Below are 19,668 nucleotides of genomic sequence, written 5' to 3'. Positions count from 1 at the left end.
TCCCGTCTCTATCATTGTAATTCCCTGTATGTAGGCTTAGACAAATCCTCCATTAAACGGCTGCAGCTAGTCCAAAATGCTGCTGAGACCATATCACACCCATACTGCACTTCCTACACTGGCTTCCTGGTTGTCACAGGAACCTTTTTTCAAAATCGTAATTTAAACTTTTAAATCTCTTGACGGACTGGCAGCCTCTTACTTATCCGAACTTCTCTTTATGCACACTCCAGTTAGGGAACTGAGATCAGCCACTCATCTGCTCCTTGACAAACGTCAGGTTCACTCACAGAAAGCAAGGCGCAGGGAAATGTTGAGAGCAGCTTGCAGGATACACAGGAGTTCAAAGCTCACACCAGCCAGTCTGTCGAGTTTTCTTCATTCCAGCAGAAATCACACAGACAATGATCACTGGATGTCAACGAGAGCCGGCTGCAAGACGCACAGTGGTTTACAGAGTAAAAGCTGACACCTGCTCTGGGTTTTAATTGAAGTTACTCATTGAAACAGCTTGTTGTTGTAAAATGCAAGCATGAGTAGGAATAAAAATGCATAATTATAAGTATACATATGATAGAGAAGCTGTGGCAGCCTTCAGTTGTCATAAAAACTCAAAAGGTGTTTAATTTGATACAGTAATTCATGGGGGGTGTAATTTTGTTCACAGCTACATCCCTATCTATAATATGACTGTGTGACCTTTATATCAGACTTCCACTTCCCCTAAAGTGGTTATTCATAAGAAAAAAGAATGATTCTGATAACAAATAGTCAGAACAGCAAAACAAATGACACAGTAAGCATGTACAATACCAGGACCCAGGAACGAATCAAACTAAAAATCATTAGTTTTGTTATTAGTGCCTCTTACTATGGGGACATGACAAAATGTAGCTTGGCTGTTTGTGTCTTTACATTTTAATGAGCCACTTCCTCTGCAGCTCATCAGTTACCAGTGTGGTGCGTTTGGGTGCAGCGTTATCAAGCCACCTTCTTTTCACAGATCCAGAAGTTCTGCCAGTGACATTTTTCATCATTCCAGTTGTCTTCAACTTCGTGGAACTTTGTCTCTCCACAGTCTTCATTAGTGCTAAAATAGGAGTTTGGTTCCCCAGCGTGCCAGTAGCTGAAACCAAAATCAGAATGAGCTTTTAACTGAAACACAAAAAAACATTTAATAAACAGCCAGAAACAATGAGGCAGATTAAAGATTGATATTGAATATTGTTATGAGACATTAGCTGCTGTTTAGACACCTGCAGCCGATAGTTGGTACATGAAGCTTCTTGTCAAACCAGAATATTGGATATATACAGTTGATTGTGGATTATGATTAAAACTAGATTGCTTTGATACACAATATGTCTACTCATATATACCACCATTATTGGTGATATCCCTCTCATTGCAATTGTCATTTCTGCTCACTTTATCTATGTCAGACATTTTCGTTTGTATATACTTAAAACAAAGTGCAAAGTGTTGCAGAGTAAATGGATATAATATATTACATAGCACAGCAGTCAGGGTTCAGTGTCTTACCAGCAGAAAGTTAAAAAAAGAGACTATACTTTTATTCAGTAATAGATCTATAATACAGCAGCGCAACTAATAATAATCATTTAACCATAAAAAGTTATTTATTAACCTTGTTGTTGTGCTCAGCAAAGTCCCATCCACCCATTTCCATGTCCCTTCTGTCTCTGTGTCAGTCAGTCCGATCCAGAAGAGCCTTCTGAACTGTCTTGTGAACTCCTTGTTTACAGGGACAGACGGACAGACCATAATCATATCAAATTGGAATATAACCGGTATGATTTTACTCTTTCATAAGAGTTGTCACTCTCATACGCACATTTTCCTCTTTGCTGTTGATAATCACCAGGTCTGCTCCTTTCTGCAGACAGTCGTCTCTACTGTCTCCCCAGGATTTCTTGACAGAGGAAATGAAATAGAAACTAGAGCGGAAGTATCTCCATCCTTCTTGGGTGTAATGATCTGTTGAGGATAAGGAAAATAAAATAAACTCCACATCTCAGCAAAAAAAGAGAAAAACAATAGCAAAAATAAATTGAAGTTGCATCTTTCTTTATGTTACTGTTATCTTATTCCTTCCATTTCATTAAGAGTTCAGCTCATATTCACCAAATATGTTCAACTTCCTCTTCAACTGGTCCCTCTCTTCTGTCAGGTTCCGGATCACAGCATCATAATCTGGTGCATCAGAACTGTCTGTGTGAGCAAAGAGATTTACACATAACCTTCAGTCTCTGGTTAATGGTGACTACAAGGTACCATGGAAAAATGGGTAAGAAACAGGTCTCTTGTGTTCCAGCTCAGCTCCAATGTGTCACAAGTAAAATTCACTGAACAATATAGATGTTTGAGTCTGGTGGTTCTCAGTTAGACCAGCCCCCTCCGGAGGATGTTCAGAGGATCTGCAAAGTTCAGTGTGTGTGTATGATGTGTCAGAAGTGGAGATTTGCACTTACACTTTATCACTTTTCTATAATTTTATGTGCATATGCACTCTTTTTTAAATAATTTTTATACAAAATAAATCATTTGAATATTGGAATGATGTGGTTTGGTATCATGTGTTTCTTTAGGTAGGGAGTTGACATCCAGGTCCCTTTGCCTGGGGCCTCCAAAGTCCATTGTAATGCTCCTGAATGTTTGCAGCACATTTGGTGTTAAGACTTCAATGCTAGATGAACATCCAAATCTTAACATTGAAAATAAATAGTTGGAAATCTGAAACTTAAAATATTTTCTGCAAATCCATTTATTAACCTAAACATATGAAAAGGTTCTCGTTTTATTTTAAAGGAAAACACCCTGACATTCGTCTCTACTGTCTCCTCAGGATTTCTTGACAGAGGAAATGAAGTAGAAACTAGAGCAGCAGTATACCCATCTTTCTTGGTGGTAATGATTTGTTGATGAAAACGAAAATAAAATAAATTTGACATCTCAGCCAAAAAGAGAAATACAATAGCAAAAACAAATTGAAGTTGCGTCTTTTTTTCTGTTACTGTTATCTTATTCTTTCCATGGCATAAAGAGTTCAGCTCATATTCACCAAATGTATTCAACTTCCTCTTCAACTGGTCCCTCTCTTCTTTCAGGTTCCTGATCACAGCATCATGATCTGGTGCATCAGAACTGTCTGTGTGAGCAAAAAGATTTACACATGACCTTCAGTCTCTGGATGATGGTGAGTTCACGGTACAATGGAAAAATGGGAAAGACACAGGTCTCTTGGTTTCCAGCTCAGTCACTGCTCCACTGTGTCACAAGTAAAATTCACGGTACAACATCGATGTTTTACCAACATTTGCATTACATGCGATTACATATACATGCAGAAAGTCTGGAGGTTCTCAGTTAGACCAGCCCCCTCCAGAGGATGTTCAGAGGATCTGCAAAGTTCAGTGTGTGTGTATGATCTGTCAGAAGTGGAGATTCACACTTAGACTGTATCACTTTTCTACTATTTATGTGCATATACACTTCTTTGTTTATATATTTTTTTACAAAAATAATCATTTGAATATTGGAATGATGTGGTTTGGTATCATGTGTTTCTTTGGATAGGGAGTTGACATCCAGGTCCCTTTGCCTGGGGCCTTCAAAGTCCCTTGTAATGCTCCTGAATGTTTGCAGCACATTTAGTGTTAAGCCTTTAATGCCAGAAGAACATCTAAATCTTAACATTGCAAATAAATAGTTGTAAATCTGAAACTTTACATGTTTTCTGTAAATCCATTTGTTAACCTAAATATGAGAAAGGCTCCGTTTTATTTTAAAAACAGCCTGACTCATAACTGGAAAGCCCCATCATTTTACATGACCTCAGAACTTTCTCTAACCAACAACCACAACGTACAAAATGCTGTTTCGTCATTAAGCTAGCTAACTATAGCATATCCAAAAATCCCTCCAATGATAATCATAGTTAGTAGAGGTGACTTTTCAATTTCTGGTTTTATCACATTCACTTGAATTTCAGAGCGAGTGTGACGTCAACACATGCAGGATGAAAATATTAAACTGAATTAAAGACAACTCACAGAGAGCAAGACGAAGGGAAATGTTGAGAGCAGCTTGCAGGATACACAGGAGTCCGAGGCTCAAGACAACCAGTTTCCTATCTGTGTGCAAAAAAATACACATACACATGCAACACCACCATTATTATGATTCGTATTGTTATTGTTATAGCCAGGTCTGATATTGTGACATTTGAGACAGAACAAAAACACTCTCCATTTCTTGGACACTGTCCCTAATAACCCACTCAAAGTTTTGCGTGTTGCTAAATCAGACACAAGAACAGTATCACTCTGATCACTCTTATTAACTTACTTGTGGCTGAAGCATCAGGCAGGTTTTTGTCCATGGTCACCTCAGAATGTGTTTTACAGACAGAAGTCAAAATACTGTGGCCGCTGCAATACGACACGATTCTCAGTCTTAACTTGGACTTCTTCTGTGTTTCTGTTCCTGATATTAAGCTGCTGAAGTCAGCATTTTACTTCTCTTTGTCTTTCAGCTTGTTGTCACCTCCAGGTTTAGTCATTCTGACTTTGCATTGTGACCTTCTTGTTTCCTTAACTCATAATCACACAATTGTAAATGAGAGCAGAAGGGTTTTCATACAAAAGTATCATCATGTATTTGTGATTGTGAAACATTTTCAACCTGTCTGATGTTATATGACCTCTAACTGGTAGATGCAGCTGCTTTGAACTTTTGCTGTTTGTATGGAATAAATATCATGCCATAACCTGACACTGATAAAAAAAGACACAGTGATTAAAAATTGAAATTTCCAATCAAAACTAGAATGCCACTCAGAGCACATACCCAACAGTCCTTTTCATATAAATCAAACTGCACCAAATTACACACACTTATAGATATCAGTTTCCTGCTCCACCTTGGTTCCAACATTGACCGTGACCAGGTAAGAGAGAAGTAAAGGGAGTGTGAACAGCCCAGCTAAAAATTAACTGCACATGTTAGCTGCATCAATCAGACCCATTATTTTATTAGTCCTGTGATTGTGTAATCAGAGAATAAAGAAGAAAAAATCAGTCCAGGTCCCATTTAAATTGTTTTTTATTAGATTATACTGTAGTTACCTAGTCAGGGATTACATGATTATATTTTGATTATATCTTGAACATATGACAAATATGATAAACCTAGCTGGTGGCCGCTTTATGGCCCCTGATTTAGAAAAATCCCACATCTCCCACTGAGCAACCAGTTCACAGTTTTTACTTTGACTTATAGAGAGACATTTTTTTCACAGATGTAGAAGTTTTTCCTTCCATGTGGCAGGTCATAGCAACTGTTGGCTGGTACTGCACAGTCTTCACTTTGGCCCAGATTGTTGTCACTCTCATACGCACATTTTCCTCTTTGCTGATGATAATCACCAGGTCTGCTCCTTTCTGCAGACAATCGTCTCTACTGTCTCTCCAACATTTCTTGGAGAGGCAGATTCTCGGTCTTAACTTGGACTGCTTCTGTGTTTCTGTTCCTGATATCAAGCTGCTCAATTCAGCATTTTACTTCTCTTTATCGTTCAGCTTGTTGTCACCTCCAGTTTTAATCATTCTGACTTTGCATTGTGACCTTCTTGTTTCCTTAAATCATAATCACACGATTGTAAATGAGAGCAGAAGGGTTTTCATACAAAAGTATCATCATGTATTTGTGATTGTGAAACATTTTCAGCCTGTCTGATGTTATATGACCTCAAACTTATAACAAGATATCAATATCCAAAAAATCTAAACCCAAGAAGCATTTGACGGCAGTCAGCAGCTTGCTATAAAGTCAGCAGGTTCTGCTGAATGAAAGAGTAAGCTGTGGACCTTTGAGTCAGCGGAAAACAACACCAATGGAATTTAAATTGTGTTTTTCTTTATGTTGCTGTTATCTTCCTGTTTTATATTCACCAAATATTTCCAACATCCTTTTCAACGTGTCCCCCTCACAGATCACAGCCTCCTTATTTGGCTTCCTCGCACCAGAGCTGTCATTGTGAGCAAAGAGATTTACACGTGACCTTTAGTTACTTCAACCCTGGCCACTATGCTCTAGGGTTGGATAACGATCCTACACTTGCCATGGACTGGCTCCACCGTCACAGGAGTTCCAGATACAGAGTCCACTCCAGCACAGCCTGATGATCCATGGGTGACAATGGGAGCGAAGCCCAAAATAATAGCCAGCTCCACTCCGTACCATGCTCCAGTAAAGTCGCGATCACCCCGTGGGGTTCGTACAGTGAAGGCCCCGACGGATTGTAGCCAGAAAGGACAAACACTATGCCGGCCCCCGTCTCCCCCTCATCCACCTCGAGACCTCCAGCTGTCCAACAGATTTGACATCCTGAATACTGAGGACTTCCGGCCTCTGGAAGCACCCCCCACTAAATCCTGTGGTAAAGACCTCTACCTCTGCACGCCACAGGTTATTATTGACGGAGGTTGCGATCAGGCGTAGCACCGGAGTTCTCACTGGCTTGACCACAGCAGGGGAGCCATGCCCTACGGAGGAAGACACCACCTCCTTTCTCAACCGTACGGTCTGCTCCATCAGGAGAAATATCCGCTTCATTAATGCAGTCACACACTGCTTTCCTGGAGCGACAACGCCAGAAATCATCGGCAAACAGTAATTCCCTGTATGTAGGCTTAAGGCCAATTTATGCCTCTACGTCTTTTCTAAAACGGACAGATAAGACCGCCCTATCCGTCGTGGAACGCCCTCTCCGAGCGCCTTGGAAAGCTTTTCGTACATCTCTGATTTTTCTAACTGTCCGTGTTTATGTCGGAGACCCCACGGACAGCCCTTGGCTATGATTGGTCCGCGAACGACATCATTTCCGTATGACGTCATTTCCTTATTTCCAGACCTCAAACTTCCTGTTTCCTTCCCTGTAGCAACAAACACGAACACAACTATGATTCTACGATTAATGTGACGTGTGTGTTGAGCCAGCGGAGTTGTCCGGCTGACGGTGGCTCGTTGGAGCACTGAGGGCATGTGTGCACGGTCACATACGGTTATAATGAGCTTTCAAAACGGCGCTAGCGGGCTAGCCACCATGCTAACTGTGGTGGTAACAGGGCAAAAACCCGCCGTCACGACTTTAATTCCACTTCTATCATGACACTGTTTCTACAATACCGCCAGGTTAGAAGCAAACACTGGGTAGTAGTTAGTGTCGGGAGTCCCTGCTGTGTGTGGAAGCTGGGGGGAAAGCTAGCTGGGAGGGGAGCTAGCAGATAGCAGCTAGCTCCGTGTAGCTTCAAGCTACACGGAGCTTCAAGCTGTGGAATCAGCAACACAGTTCGGAAACAAGACCGGGGAACCGCTGCGCTAAGAAACGATTACATCAGCATTTTGACCCGCTGGGTGTCACTTTATTTAGTTCTGTTAGTTGCCATGGTTCAGTGTGTGGGAGACAAGCTGACAGAGATAAACAGACACAAGTGGACTTCTTCTTCCCAAAATTGGGGTAGGCTTCTCTGAGCTCGTCTTCCGTTGCGCCACCTATGGGTTTGGCGGTGAATTGTTTTCAACGTACAGTGGTCGGAGAGGTAAAAATCAAAAAGACTCTCCGCTCTGCGTGCAACCCTCTCCGAGAAATGGATACGTAGAAGCTTACTGGAGCCTTTAGACAAATCCTCCATTAAACGGCTGCAGCGAGTCCAAAATGCTGCTGCTCGGCTGCAAGACCATATCACACCCATGCTGCGCCTCCTACACTGGCTTCCTGTTTGTCACAGAATCGTTTTTAAAATCGTAATTTTAACTTTTAAATCTCTTGACGGACTGGCAGCCTCTTACTTATCCGAACTTCTCTTTATGCACACTCCAGTTAGGGAACTGAGATCAGCCACTCAACTGCTCCTTGACACACCTCAGACAAGGCTAGTCACCAGAGGTGATCGCGCAGTAGCCGTCCCAAACCTGTGGAACAACCTACCACTTCACATTAGATCTGCCCCATCTTTAACACACCTTAAATCACTAGTGAAAACACACCTGTTCTCCCAGGCTTTCTCCTCGAGTTGAGTACGTTTCATCGCAGCTGATTTTATTCATCTTATCGTATATTTTATTAAATTTTTATTTTTATTTATTTTACATTAATAATTGTATTTTATTTTAAATATATTTTTAACTGGCTTCAATAGCTTTATTTTTATCGAAAGTGTCTGAAAGACCAGAACCCAAATCACATTTTTTCCACATTGGGTGAAACAGCCACTTTCATGTGTGGACAGGAGGAGACATGGGAACAATGCGATCAATTTAGCGCCAAATCAAAACCCAGACCCAGAATAATAATTGTGGCCTATTGTTGGTGAGAAAAAAAGCACTTTAATGGACATATATGGGACTTTCACAGTTGCCCCATAAGATTATATTGTAGCCACTGTCGCTGTGCCGCGGCTGCCAGCAGGCCCAGGTTGAGAAACTGTAATTCCCCTTGAAAGATTCACATAACATTCTTTTGTTTTGTTGTTTTGCCTTGTTACTGGGTGTGATTCTACACTTCCCCAAAATGTTTCTCTATCTGAACATTGACAAATTCTTATGCAATAACTAGAAGCTTCAGTAAGTTGAACAGGATATTACTAAATTGGATAAAAAACAGAATTTGAATGAGGCCTTGCTACTGTATGTTATATTTAATAAATTTACACAATAAAAATGTATGCAGATGAGAACTTGCTTGTAACACTCAGATAAAGAGATATATGAGCATCTCATATATGAGCAATTGTCCACTTTTTATTAAAATAGTTTCATATTTTTTTTAATGTCTAGGAAAACATTGGTAAAGATTAGAGACACTATTTAACTTCACTCACAGAAAGCAAGGCGCAGGGAAATGTTGAGAGCAGCTTGCAGGATACACAGGAGTCCAAAGCTCACACCAGTCAGTCTGTCGAGTTTTCTTCATTCGAGCAGAAATCACACAGACAATGATCACTGGATGTCAACGAGAGCCGGCTGCAAGACGCACACTGGTTTACAGAGTAAAAGCTGACACCTGCTCTGGGTTTTTATTGAAGTTACTCATTGAAACAGCTTGTTGTAAAATGCAAGCATGAGTAGGAATACAAATGCATAATTATAAGTATACATGTTATACAGAAGCTGTGGCAGCCTTCAGTTGTCATTAAAACTCAAAAGGTGTTTAATTTGATACAGTAATTCATGGGTGGTGTAATTTTGTTCACAGCTACATCCCTTTCTATAATATGATTGTGTAACCTTTAAATCAGACTTCCACTAAAGTGGTTACAAAACATTTATTCATAAGAAAAAGCGTGATTCTGATCAGCTCAGCGGTTACCAGTGTGGTGTGTTTGGGTGCAGGGTTATCAAGCCAACTTCTTTTCACAGATCCAGAAGTTCAGAAAGTTACATCTTTCATCATTCCAGTTGTATTCGACTTCGTTGAACATTGTCTCTCCACAGTCTTCATCAGACAAAACTCCAATAAGGTTAGGAAAGGAGTTTGGTTCCCCAGGGTGCCAGTAGCTGAAACCAAAATCAGAATGAGCTTTTAACTGAAACACACAACAACACTGAGGCAGATTAAAGATCGATATTGAATATTGTTAGCTGCTGTAAGACACCAGCAGCCGATAGCTTCTTGTCAAACCAGAATATTGGATGTATACAGTTGATGTGGATTATGATTAAAACTAGATTGCTTTGATACACAATATGTCTACTCATATATACCACCATTATTGGTGATATCCTTCTCATTACAATTGTCATTTCTGCTCACTTCATCTCTGTCAGACATTTTCGTTTGTATAAATACTTAAAATAAAGTGCAAAGTGTTGCAGAGTAAATGGATTTTGTATGTTGCATAGCACAGCCGTCAGGGTTCAGCGTCTTACCAGCATACAGTTTAAGAAAGAGATTATCTTTTTATTCAGTAATAGCATTATAATACAGCAATAAGACTCATGATAATCAATTTAAACATAAATGTTATTTATGAACCTTGTTGTTGTGCTCAGCAAAGTCCCATCCACCCATTTCCATGTCCCTTCTGTCTCTGTGTCAGTCAGTCCGATCCAGAAGGGACTTCTGAACTGTCTTGTGAACTCCTTGTTTACAGGGACAGACGGACAGACCATAATCATATCAAATTGAAATATAACCGGTATGATTTTACTCTTTCATAAGAGTTGTCACTCTCATACGCACATTTTCCTCTTTGCTGTTGATAATCACCAGGTCTGCTCCTTTCTGCAGACAGTCGTCTCTACTGTCTCCCCAGGATTTCTTGACAGAGGAAATGAAATAGAAACTAGAGCGGAAGTATACCCATCCTTCTTGGGTGTATTGATCTGTTGAGGATAAGGAAGATTAAATAAACTTGACATCTCAGCAAAAAAAAAAAGAGAAAAACAATAGCAGAATAAATTGAAGTTGCATCTTTCTTTCTGTTACTGTTATCTTATTCCTTCCATGTCATTAAGAGTTCCGCTCATATTCACCAAATGTATTCAACTTCCTCTTCAACTGGTCCCTCTCTTCTGTCAGGTTCCTGAACACAGCATCATGATCTGGTGCATCAGAACTGTCTGTGTGAGCAAAGAGATTTACACATGACCTTCAGTCTCTGGATGATGGTGAGTTCACGGTACCATGGGAAAATTGGAAAGACACAGGTCTCTTGTGTTCCAGCTCAGTCACTGCTCCTCTATTTCACAAGTTAAATTCACGGGACAATATAGATGTTTGACCAACATTTCCATGACATGCAATTGCATATACACGATACTGCAGAAATTCTGGTGGATTTCAGTTAGAACAGGCCCCTCCAGAGGATGTTCAGAGGTTCTGCAAAGTTCAGTGTGTGTGTATGATGTGTCAGAAGTGGAGATTTGCACTTAGACTTGATCACTTTTCTATTATTTTATGTGCAAATAGACTTCTCTATTTATATTTTTTATACAAAAAGAATAATTTGAATATTGGAATGATGTGGTTTGGTATCATGTGTTTCTTTGGGTAGGGAGTTGACATCCAGGTCCCTTTGCCTGGGGTTCCCAAAGTCCCCTGTAATGCTCCTGAATGTTTGCAGACGAACATCATAAATCTTAACATTGCAAACAAATAGTTAGAAATCCGAAACTTAAATGTTTTCGTCAAATCCATTTATTTCCTATTGTGCTATTGCTGAATAAAAACATGGGAAAAGGTTCTCCTTTTATTTTAAAGACAAACACCCTGACTCACAACTGGAAATCCCCATTAGTTTATTACATGACCTTGGAACTTTCTCTAAACAACAACCTCAATGTACAAAATGCTGTTTCGTCATAAAGCTTGCTGACTATAGCATATCCAGAAATAACTCCAATGATAATCATAGTTAGAAGAGGTAACTTTTCAATTTCTGGTTTTATCACATTCACCTGTTGAATTTCAGAGCGAGTGTGTCGTCCACACATGCAGGATGAAAATATTAAACTGAATTAAAGACAACTCACAGAGAGCAAGATGCAGGGAAATGTTGAGAGCTGCTTGCAGGATACACAGGAGTCCGAGGCTCACACCAACCAGTCTGTAGAGTTTTCTTCCTTCCAGCAGAAATCACAGACAATGATCACTGGATGTTAACGAGAGCCGGCTGCAAGACCCACACTGGTTTACAGAGTAAAACCTGACACCTGCTCTGGAACATGGACTGATGTGCAACATCTACTCTTGGTTCTAACCATGATTACTCATTAAAACGGCTTGTTGTTATGAAATGCAAGCATGAGTATGAATAAAAGTGCATAATTATAAGTATAAATAATTGAATTACATACAGGTTGCAATGACAAAGGCTGTTTCTATATGTATTCATTTATTTATAGACTTACTTATTTATTAATTAATTTCTAATTTGTTGATTTATTACAGTGTTTATTATTTCTACATTTATTCATTCATGTTTTTCTGTGTGCATGTTACTGAGCTTCAGACGGGCTTTACTCTTTTACTGTATGTGGTTATAATGTATTTATTTGTTTTCATGTCATTTTTTTCCTTGTATGTAGGACAGAGCCATTTCAACACATTTACACACATCTAATTTCACTAATGTGCTTGTCTGTCTGTATTTATAACATAAAGCCCGACAACCATTCATTTAACTGGCTTCACAGTTGCCATTACTATCGTAAATTGCCAGATGAGGTGCAATGCCTAACTAAGTTTGATTTGGGCACACCATATATTAAAAATTTATAGAAATTGAATAAACAAGTGACCAGTTTCAGGGAAACTGAAAATATTTATCCAACAGTAGTATTTTTGTTCTCTTACCTGACATGGCAGGAGTCACTGTTCCATCTTCACTAGTGTGGCTCTTTGAGGCGAGACCTTTGGCAGACGAATCAGGCTCCGTAGTAATCTCAAATCGCTCCTTGTGGGAAACCATCACCAGACTTTACACAGGGGCCTGACAATGGTGAGGGGAAATATGCTTCTTCTGAAAACTAATTACGCAACACTTTCTGTTCCTGTTTTCTAATCACTGCTCCGGCTACATTTTATTGCCTGCAAAGTGGAACATTTTCAAATTTAAGATCTATTTACTATGTTTTACATCAGGCGCTGTATAAAGTCATGCAACATTTTACTTAAGTAAATGTAAAAGTACCATATTAACTTTTCTACTTAAGTAAATTAAGCAAGTACTTGGCTCTAAATATACTAAATAACAATTGAATAAAAATAAGTATTAAAAATACAAGTATCTAATCTAATGGTCTGTTTTGTTTTCTACTAGAATAATACAGAATACTACTTAAGAAAAGAGCAGATACATGAAAAATTAACTTAAAGGTTCGGTCTATAGAATTTAGTGAAAACTAGTGGTGAAGTTGCATGTTGCGACTGAATACCCCTCACCTCACCCTTCCCTTCAAAACATGAGCAAGAAGCTGTGGAGCCTTCAGTTGTTATAAAAAGTCAAAAGGTGTTTAGTTTGTTCAGTCTGGACAACTTTGAGAGGACCCACTCCTGATCTTAGTATAACATCTATAAATATAAAGGGCCCATAGTAGAGTTAAGAAAACAACAATTAATACAATTTATGTGATCACACACTAGTGAAAACATCACTAGGATTATTTTATATTCAATTTCTTCCATTAGAGCCCTTTCCCCTAAACCTTACACACTGAACCTTTAAGCCCCAGCATCTGTGGTAAACAGTTATGACATAATGTGACAACACCACCGTGTGGTAGGTGTTATCACAGATGTATTCACACATTCCAAATAACACAAAGTGTCACTAAGCAACAAAACCTTTCTTAAAATTTGTAAATCTGAAATCACCAATAGCGACATTTGTTTTGACCCTTTCAATTCTTTTTTTCCTTTAAATGAATAAAAATGATTTTTGGAGCAAATTTGAGATTTATACGGTCGATTTAGGATGATTGCAAAGGTGAAAGGAAGATAAAGAAATGCTGTGAATTTAAGTGTTTGAGTTAATGCTTTAAACTCCCCAAGAAGAGAATAAAACAGTTTATGCCTCAATTTTTGAACAGATTTTAGTGTGAGTCTCATTTCATGTACACATCGTTTTATCTGTGACTCATCTGAATCTTGGGCATTAGGCCAATCCTATGAGGAACCAAAAGAAGATATCCTGATCAGACCTGAACTTAACATTCTACTAACAACAAGGGCGTTCGCAATGGCAACATCCACAGAGGTGCCGGACTATATTAATGAGCAACCGAGACATGGCGAGAAAAGCAGCATCAATACAAATCAAACAGGTAATAACGCAGCATCTTATTATATATCTATATATAATATATAGATATATATATAGATATGTTTTTTAATTTTAAATGTCATTTTGAAGTAGGCCATTTATTTATCACAGCACATGAAGTAAACAATGATATAACGTCACTTGTCCTTTTAAAAGCTAATATAATATTTATTATTGTATTTTTGTGGAAATTTGCCAAAAACGTATATGTTTGAAAAATGACATCTGCTCCTCGTTCAATAAAACCCAGCACAGACACTGGGCTTCACCTGTTCTAACTAAGTACAATATTGTGTCTGATGATGCAACAATCAGGTAAAATTAATTTATCCTTGAAGCTAACATTTGCACGTTAACATGTTAAAATATACATTTTTATAGAGCAGAAGTCCATCTTTACGTCTGTGAAACAACAACAACAATAACAACAACATGCTGCCATCGGGGTCACAGACTTTTATTTACTTTCATTTGATTTTGCAGAGAGAAGAATCCCTCAGCTGCTGTTACTCAGCTTTGGTGTGCTGTGCATCATACAAGCTGTTCTCAACATTTCTCTGCGCCTTTCGTGTGAGTATATGGTGTCTTTCCTTTGAATATGCATTTCATAACCATGGCATTGTGTCATCTAAGATTTCCGAGGACTGTTGCACAGACAAAACCGTAATTGAAAATGACGCCACACTGTGGTGTAATTAAGGGCCCGGCACAGATGGAGCAAGGAATTATGCTTGACTCAACCCATTATCTGCAACACAGAAAGATGTGATGTTGTGGTGGCCTGGATAAAAAGAATAAAACATGGACACAGAACCCCCCCCCCCCCCGACCCTCAACTACCTTATTGGAAAACACAATCCGCAAAATCGATGAACAGACTCCAACTCATAGTCATATGAAGTATTTGTGCCTTTTGCAAATTTTGCAACCAATAAGATTAAAAACATAATATAGCTCAACCGATCATTCTTCATCATATGGTTTAAATGGCATCTGGATGACATCATTATGAAATGGTATAACTACAGCAGATTTCAGACTAATTGGGTGGTATACAGCGTGAATGCAGGGTCTGCAGCCCCTCTTTTTACACAGTAAATTCCATGTCCCTAACCTTCATGTGCTGGTTCACCCTCTGATTTGTGTCTTTCCTTGGTAATTGCATGGCATCTACTCCGCCCCCAACATTCACAAAGGTGCAAGGGCCCATTAAAGCAGTTTATAGCTTGAATTTAATATGTTTCTGTAAAAAGTTCTGTCACAAATGTTTTATTCTATTGAATTCTATCTAATGAAAATGGTCTGTATCATTTCAATCAGTGAACTCCGGCCAGGTATCAGATCCCTTTGTCTGCAACGCAACTACCAACCAAAGCAAGAAGACGGATGTGGTAGTTGACTGTAAGAGAAAGACGCCCAGTGGTTTCAACAGCTTACAAAACCGCTTCAATGCCCTGACTAAAGAGACGGACCTGCGTATAAGGAAGCTGGAGGAGGAGAGGGACAAACTGAAATGGAAGATAAGGGGTGAGGAAAGAAGATCAGGTTGATAAGTCTTCGAACTTTAACTTCAGTTCCTTTGTTTTTACCAAAACTGTAGCTGTACGTTTAAAAATCTATTTTTCTGTTGAAAACTACCTATGCCATTTAAAAATTAAATTGTGAATATTTTAAAAAAAATTTAGCGTTTGTGGTATATTAGGCCTTATATAAGAAATTGTTAGGTAAGTTTATAGCATAGATTGTATCTAAAGATGGACAATGATACGTCTCCACTTCCTCCCACTAAGCAGAAATACATTTTTTGTCCATTTCCCACCTGATAAAAGGAGAAAGGGTTCATGAGCTATACTGCAGCCGGCCACGACGGTTTGATTTCACTAGGGGATCTGTCATGTTGTTCATCATTATATACAATCAGTGGTTTATATTTATCGTTCTAGATATGAATTGTAGCAGATAAATACACAGCTGTAGTTATGTTCTAGTCATAATTCTCAAGTCGATAGAGTTATTATTTTTAAAAAACTGAATTAGAATCTAAAGTGCATTTCTTTATTTTGTCTTCCAGACCAGAGTGATTGTGCGTCCTCTCAACAGTGTCCGACAGACTGGATTGAGAGGAACTCAAGATGTTACTTTCAGTCCGGATACCAATTGACATGGGAGGAAAGCAGAAACTACTGTAAGAGCAAAGGAGCTGACCTGGCGGTGATCAACAGTGAACAGGAACTGGTAATGTATGGTGAATCGGTGTGTGTGTGTGTGTGTGTGTGTGTGTGTGTGTGTGTGTGTGTGTGTGTGCCTTCTTGATGTTAAAGGTCTATTTTAGAAATGTTTTTGAGTTTGCCTCTAACATATGAAGAACACAGCAGGAGATCATCCAGGTCAGATGCATTCTTGATATCAGAGAAATGTCCAGAACAACCATGCAAGGGGTGGCGTCTGGGTACAGCAGCAGGAGGCTGGACAGGAAGGAATCTTCCCAATGTGGAAATCACATGTTTTTGTAACACAGGCATCTGCCCTTAATCGCCAAAAGCTCTCGTAACTTGTCGTCTTTCCAATTTGACATCTTCGTCGGTGTCTTCTACGTTAATGCCACTGCCTTTTCACCCTGAAATACTTGTATTTTTTATGTCTGCTGAGTGTTAGAACTGTCATTAACACGCCCATGGGCTCACATTCTCCGCATATTTTATCAGAGGGCTGTCAGGACAAACATCAGGAAATGTGTGTTGCAACTGACTCTGACATTTGAGAGTGTCCAGAGTTCAGTTCAGGTCTGAAAGCAGCTTAAGTTATCTGTATTATATTATTCTCAACAGATATTCTTGGGCCATCTGAACCGTTGTCTTCCCTGGTACTGGATTGGTCTGCATCAAACGAATGGCGAATTCAGATGGGTGGATGGATCTGCACTGACCAAAGAGTGAGGCCTTTACAATAACCCTCACTATTTCTGCTGGATGTCAGATGTTAGTAACAATTGATTATGTCATTGTGAAAAAGCATTTAAAGTGCCTAGGTATTTCATAGTTAGATAGTTAGATAAAAGATAGTTAGATAGATAGATAGATAGATAGATAGATAGATAGATAGATAGATAGATAGATAGATAGATAGATAGATAGATAGATAGATAGATAGATAGATAGATAGATAGATAGATAGATAGATAGATAGATAGATAGATAGATAGATAGATAGATAGATAGATAGATAGATAGATAGATAGATAGATAGATAGATAGATAGATAGATAGATAGGAGCAGGAATTGGGGAGGAGTACATCTCACTGAGCTCCATCATTGTACTCTCCTTTAGATCCTGGGACCCTGATGCCTTGAGAAGTTCATACAAATGTGTGGTGATGAATTTCTTCAAATCAGTGCAGACCAGCTGGATCAAAGCCCCTTGTCAAGAGAAGAATTTCTGGTTGTGTGAGACAGATCTTTGTCCCCCGTCCCGATGAAGAACATAATAGTATGTTTCTATACATGTGAATAAATTAATAAGCTTTTACACACAGAAGAACATTATATTATGTGTCTATACATGTGAATAAATTAATAAGCTCTTACACACAGAAGAACATATATGTTCACATTCAAATAAATATGTATAGATTTAAGCAACAATAGACAATTTGTACTTGGCTTACACTGGCTTCCTTATGTTTTAATTGGCATTGATGTGGTTTTACTGTACCTGATTTAAAAAATACATACATATTATTAAATAATCGCACATGACCTGCTGTGTTTCAAATTGTTTGCCTCTGAAAATGGCTCTTGACTGAAGATAACCAGATAATATGATGGACTTTCATTAATCCTGTGTGTGTGTGTGTGTGTGTGTGTGTTTGTGTGTGTGTGTGTGTGTATGTGTGTTGCTATATATATAAATTGTGTGTGAGTGTATTTCTATCTTTGTGAGGGCCATTTTGGTTTTAGCATGACGGTGTGAAAGGCTTGGAATTAGGCTAACATGCTAATATCTATTAAGAGAAGACATTTCATGTGATTCTGTATAATGATCTGGATTTTGTGAATCAGAATGAGTATTTTTAGGGGCTGGGTGATATTTATTAATTTACTGTACTGTAACTGAGAATAAATATTTTGCCTGTGTTTACTGTGAGCAGATTGCAGAACATTTCTGTGTACACACCGCAGCCTGTTGCAACAGGTGTATGCAACATGTTGGCCAATCAACCAAAGCAGAGGAATAAGCTCTCCTATTCTACTCTCCTTTCTACTTTTTTTTTAAATTAAATGTGAATCTGTCATTGTTAGAAATTATTAGGCTTCAACACCGGAGTACATTTTTTTAACCATTGTTGTAATGACACCAAAAGTTATGCATTGGATTTATTGTTGCCCAGCAGAGAGCAGATTGCCAATAATAAATACAACCATTTGGATTCTCTGTTGTTTTCCATTTGATCCATGTCAGAAAAATACTAAGCAATGAAGCCTTGATAATCATAAACACTTAGAGACAAATTATATAGATATTGGATGGATTGCCATGACATTTTGTACATTTTACATCCAATGATTATTTTGATCCTCTGGCTTTGCTTTATATATTCAATGTTATTTATTTGTTAAGAGACCAAACAGTTAAGCACTGCTCTCAAATAAACCCCTGTATTAGAGTGTCCCTGTGTGTAAAGAATGTCCATATTTTGGTTATGAACCAGCAGTCAACATCCTATTTCAGCACATGTCTGACCCTGTGCACCTGTTTGGATGTTTTTATTACCTTGGTCTGCATGTCCACTTCTGTTCGACTCCACGGAGAAACAACAAAAAGACGAACCTGGATTGATCTGACCTGGAGAAAACCCATGCAGACATGGAGAAAATATGCAAACCTCAAAAAATCTTCGCAAGTACAACAAAATGATCATCAATCTTCTGCGTGATAAGGAGAGGGACAGAATCCAAATGATCAAGATGTAACAAGTGACAAAGGAGGACACATGTTCCTGGATATCACAGAGTTAAAGCTATCTTTTGAGATAGCGTTAACTAAATATTGAGTTATGCTGATCCAACAAACTTCTTCCACCGTATTTTCACATTATAATCTTTTCACAACTGGTAGTAAATAAAAGTCAAAAGCGCAAGGTGACAGTTGGATCACAATCTAGAAAGGCTAATGCAATATTTATGTCATATCTGGATACTTAGATGAAATATTACATAAGTAATATAAGTCAATTATAATGTATATAGTGTTTATGCTCAACTACGCCAACCAGCAGCTAATATGAGGCATAGACTGTATATAAAGATGGACGGAGGAGAGCTCCCTTCAAAGTCAATTATAGTTATATAAACAGCATGAAATGTCACGATTGACAGCTGAGACTGATTCGCAGCCTCTTGCTCCAAATGTGCAAAATGGCAGCGTTTGTATTCAGGATGGAAGTGAGGAAGTGGGGACATATCATCAATCTTTGTGCAGTCTGTGGTATTAGGTATTACAGCGGAATCAATAGTCTCATCTAACTCTCTGAATTAAAGCATATTAGCATATTTTCCAAAACCCTTTACATCCAGGCCCCTTTGCCTTAGGCCCCCAAAGTCCCTTGTAATGCTCCTGAATGTTTGCAGACGAACATCTAAATCCTAATATTGAAAACAAATAGTTAGAAATCCGAAACTTAAATGTTTTCTTCAAATCCATTTATTTGCTATTGTGCTATTACTGAATAATAACATGTGAAAAGGTTCTCCTTTTATTTTAAAGACAAACAGCCTGATCATAACTGGAAAGCCCCATTAGTTTCTTACATGACCTTAGAAC

The 19,668-nt window shown here is 38.6% G+C and overlaps 2 protein-coding genes across 4 annotated transcripts; one reads left to right on the top strand and one right to left on the bottom strand.

Moving 5' to 3' along the window:
* Positions 1-446: 446 nt before the first annotated feature.
* Positions 447-12,496, bottom strand: LOC133025254 (CD209 antigen-like protein C). 3 transcript variants are annotated; one of them, XM_061092161.1, is made up of 8 exons: positions 12,380-12,496; positions 11,557-11,646; positions 10,558-10,644; positions 3,083-3,169; positions 2,146-2,232; positions 1,856-1,998; positions 1,649-1,755; positions 447-1,126 (listed from the first exon to the last, which is right to left on the bottom strand). In XM_061092161.1, the coding sequence occupies exons 1-8, from the start codon at positions 12,492-12,494 to the stop codon at positions 982-984; spliced, it is 861 nt and encodes a 286-aa protein (XP_060948144.1). In that variant the 5' UTR covers positions 12,495-12,496; the 3' UTR covers positions 447-981. The 3 variants fall into 3 exon arrangements, with proteins under 3 accessions (XP_060948144.1, XP_060948147.1, XP_060948146.1); XM_061092164.1 differs by lacking the exons at positions 10,558-10,644; positions 11,557-11,646; positions 12,380-12,496 and adding exons at positions 4,074-4,154; positions 4,369-4,481; XM_061092163.1 differs by lacking the exons at positions 447-1,126; positions 1,649-1,755; positions 1,856-1,998; positions 2,146-2,232; positions 3,083-3,169 and adding exons at positions 8,823-9,579; positions 10,058-10,164; positions 10,265-10,407.
* A 1,256-nt stretch (positions 12,497-13,752) lies between these two features.
* On the top strand, positions 13,753-17,420 carry LOC133025290 (C-type lectin domain family 10 member A-like). Its single transcript, XM_061092165.1, has 6 exons — positions 13,753-13,848; positions 14,331-14,417; positions 15,168-15,374; positions 15,919-16,082; positions 16,676-16,779; positions 17,176-17,420. The coding sequence occupies exons 1-6, from the start codon at positions 13,764-13,766 to the stop codon at positions 17,321-17,323; spliced, it is 795 nt and encodes a 264-aa protein (XP_060948148.1). The 5' UTR covers positions 13,753-13,763; the 3' UTR covers positions 17,324-17,420.
* Positions 17,421-19,668: the final 2,248 nt, after the last annotated feature.

The sequence above is a fragment of the Limanda limanda genome, chromosome 2 (assembly GCF_963576545.1).
Source record: "Limanda limanda chromosome 2, fLimLim1.1, whole genome shotgun sequence".
NCBI classification, from domain to species: Eukaryota; Metazoa; Chordata; class Actinopteri; order Pleuronectiformes; family Pleuronectidae; genus Limanda; species Limanda limanda.
Note: the sequence above shows the minus strand (reverse complement) of the source record. Positions and strands in the feature narration are given on the sequence as shown.

Bases quoted from the DNA above. Each gene is read 5' to 3' on its own strand.
- LOC133025254 (XM_061092161.1), bottom strand. From the start codon at position 12,494: ATGGTTTCCCACAAGGAGCGATTTGAGATTACTACGGAGCCTGATTCG. The intron at 10,645-11,556 runs GTGAGTTGTCTT...TTGCTCACACAG, and splicing joins TTCCCTGCATCTTGCTCTCT to ACAGTTCTGATGCACCAGAT. The intron at 3,170-10,557 runs GTGAATATGAGC...TTGCTCACACAG, and splicing joins GAGGAAGTTGAATACATTTG to ACAGTTCTGATGCACCAGAT.
- LOC133025290 (XM_061092165.1), top strand. From the start codon at position 13,764: ATGGCAACATCCACAGAGGTGCCGGACTATATTAATGAGCAACCGAGA. The intron at 14,418-15,167 runs GTGAGTATATGG...CATTTCAATCAG, and splicing joins CATTTCTCTGCGCCTTTCGT to TGAACTCCGGCCAGGTATCA. The intron at 15,375-15,918 runs GTGAGGAAAGAA...TTTGTCTTCCAG, and splicing joins ACTGAAATGGAAGATAAGGG to ACCAGAGTGATTGTGCGTCC.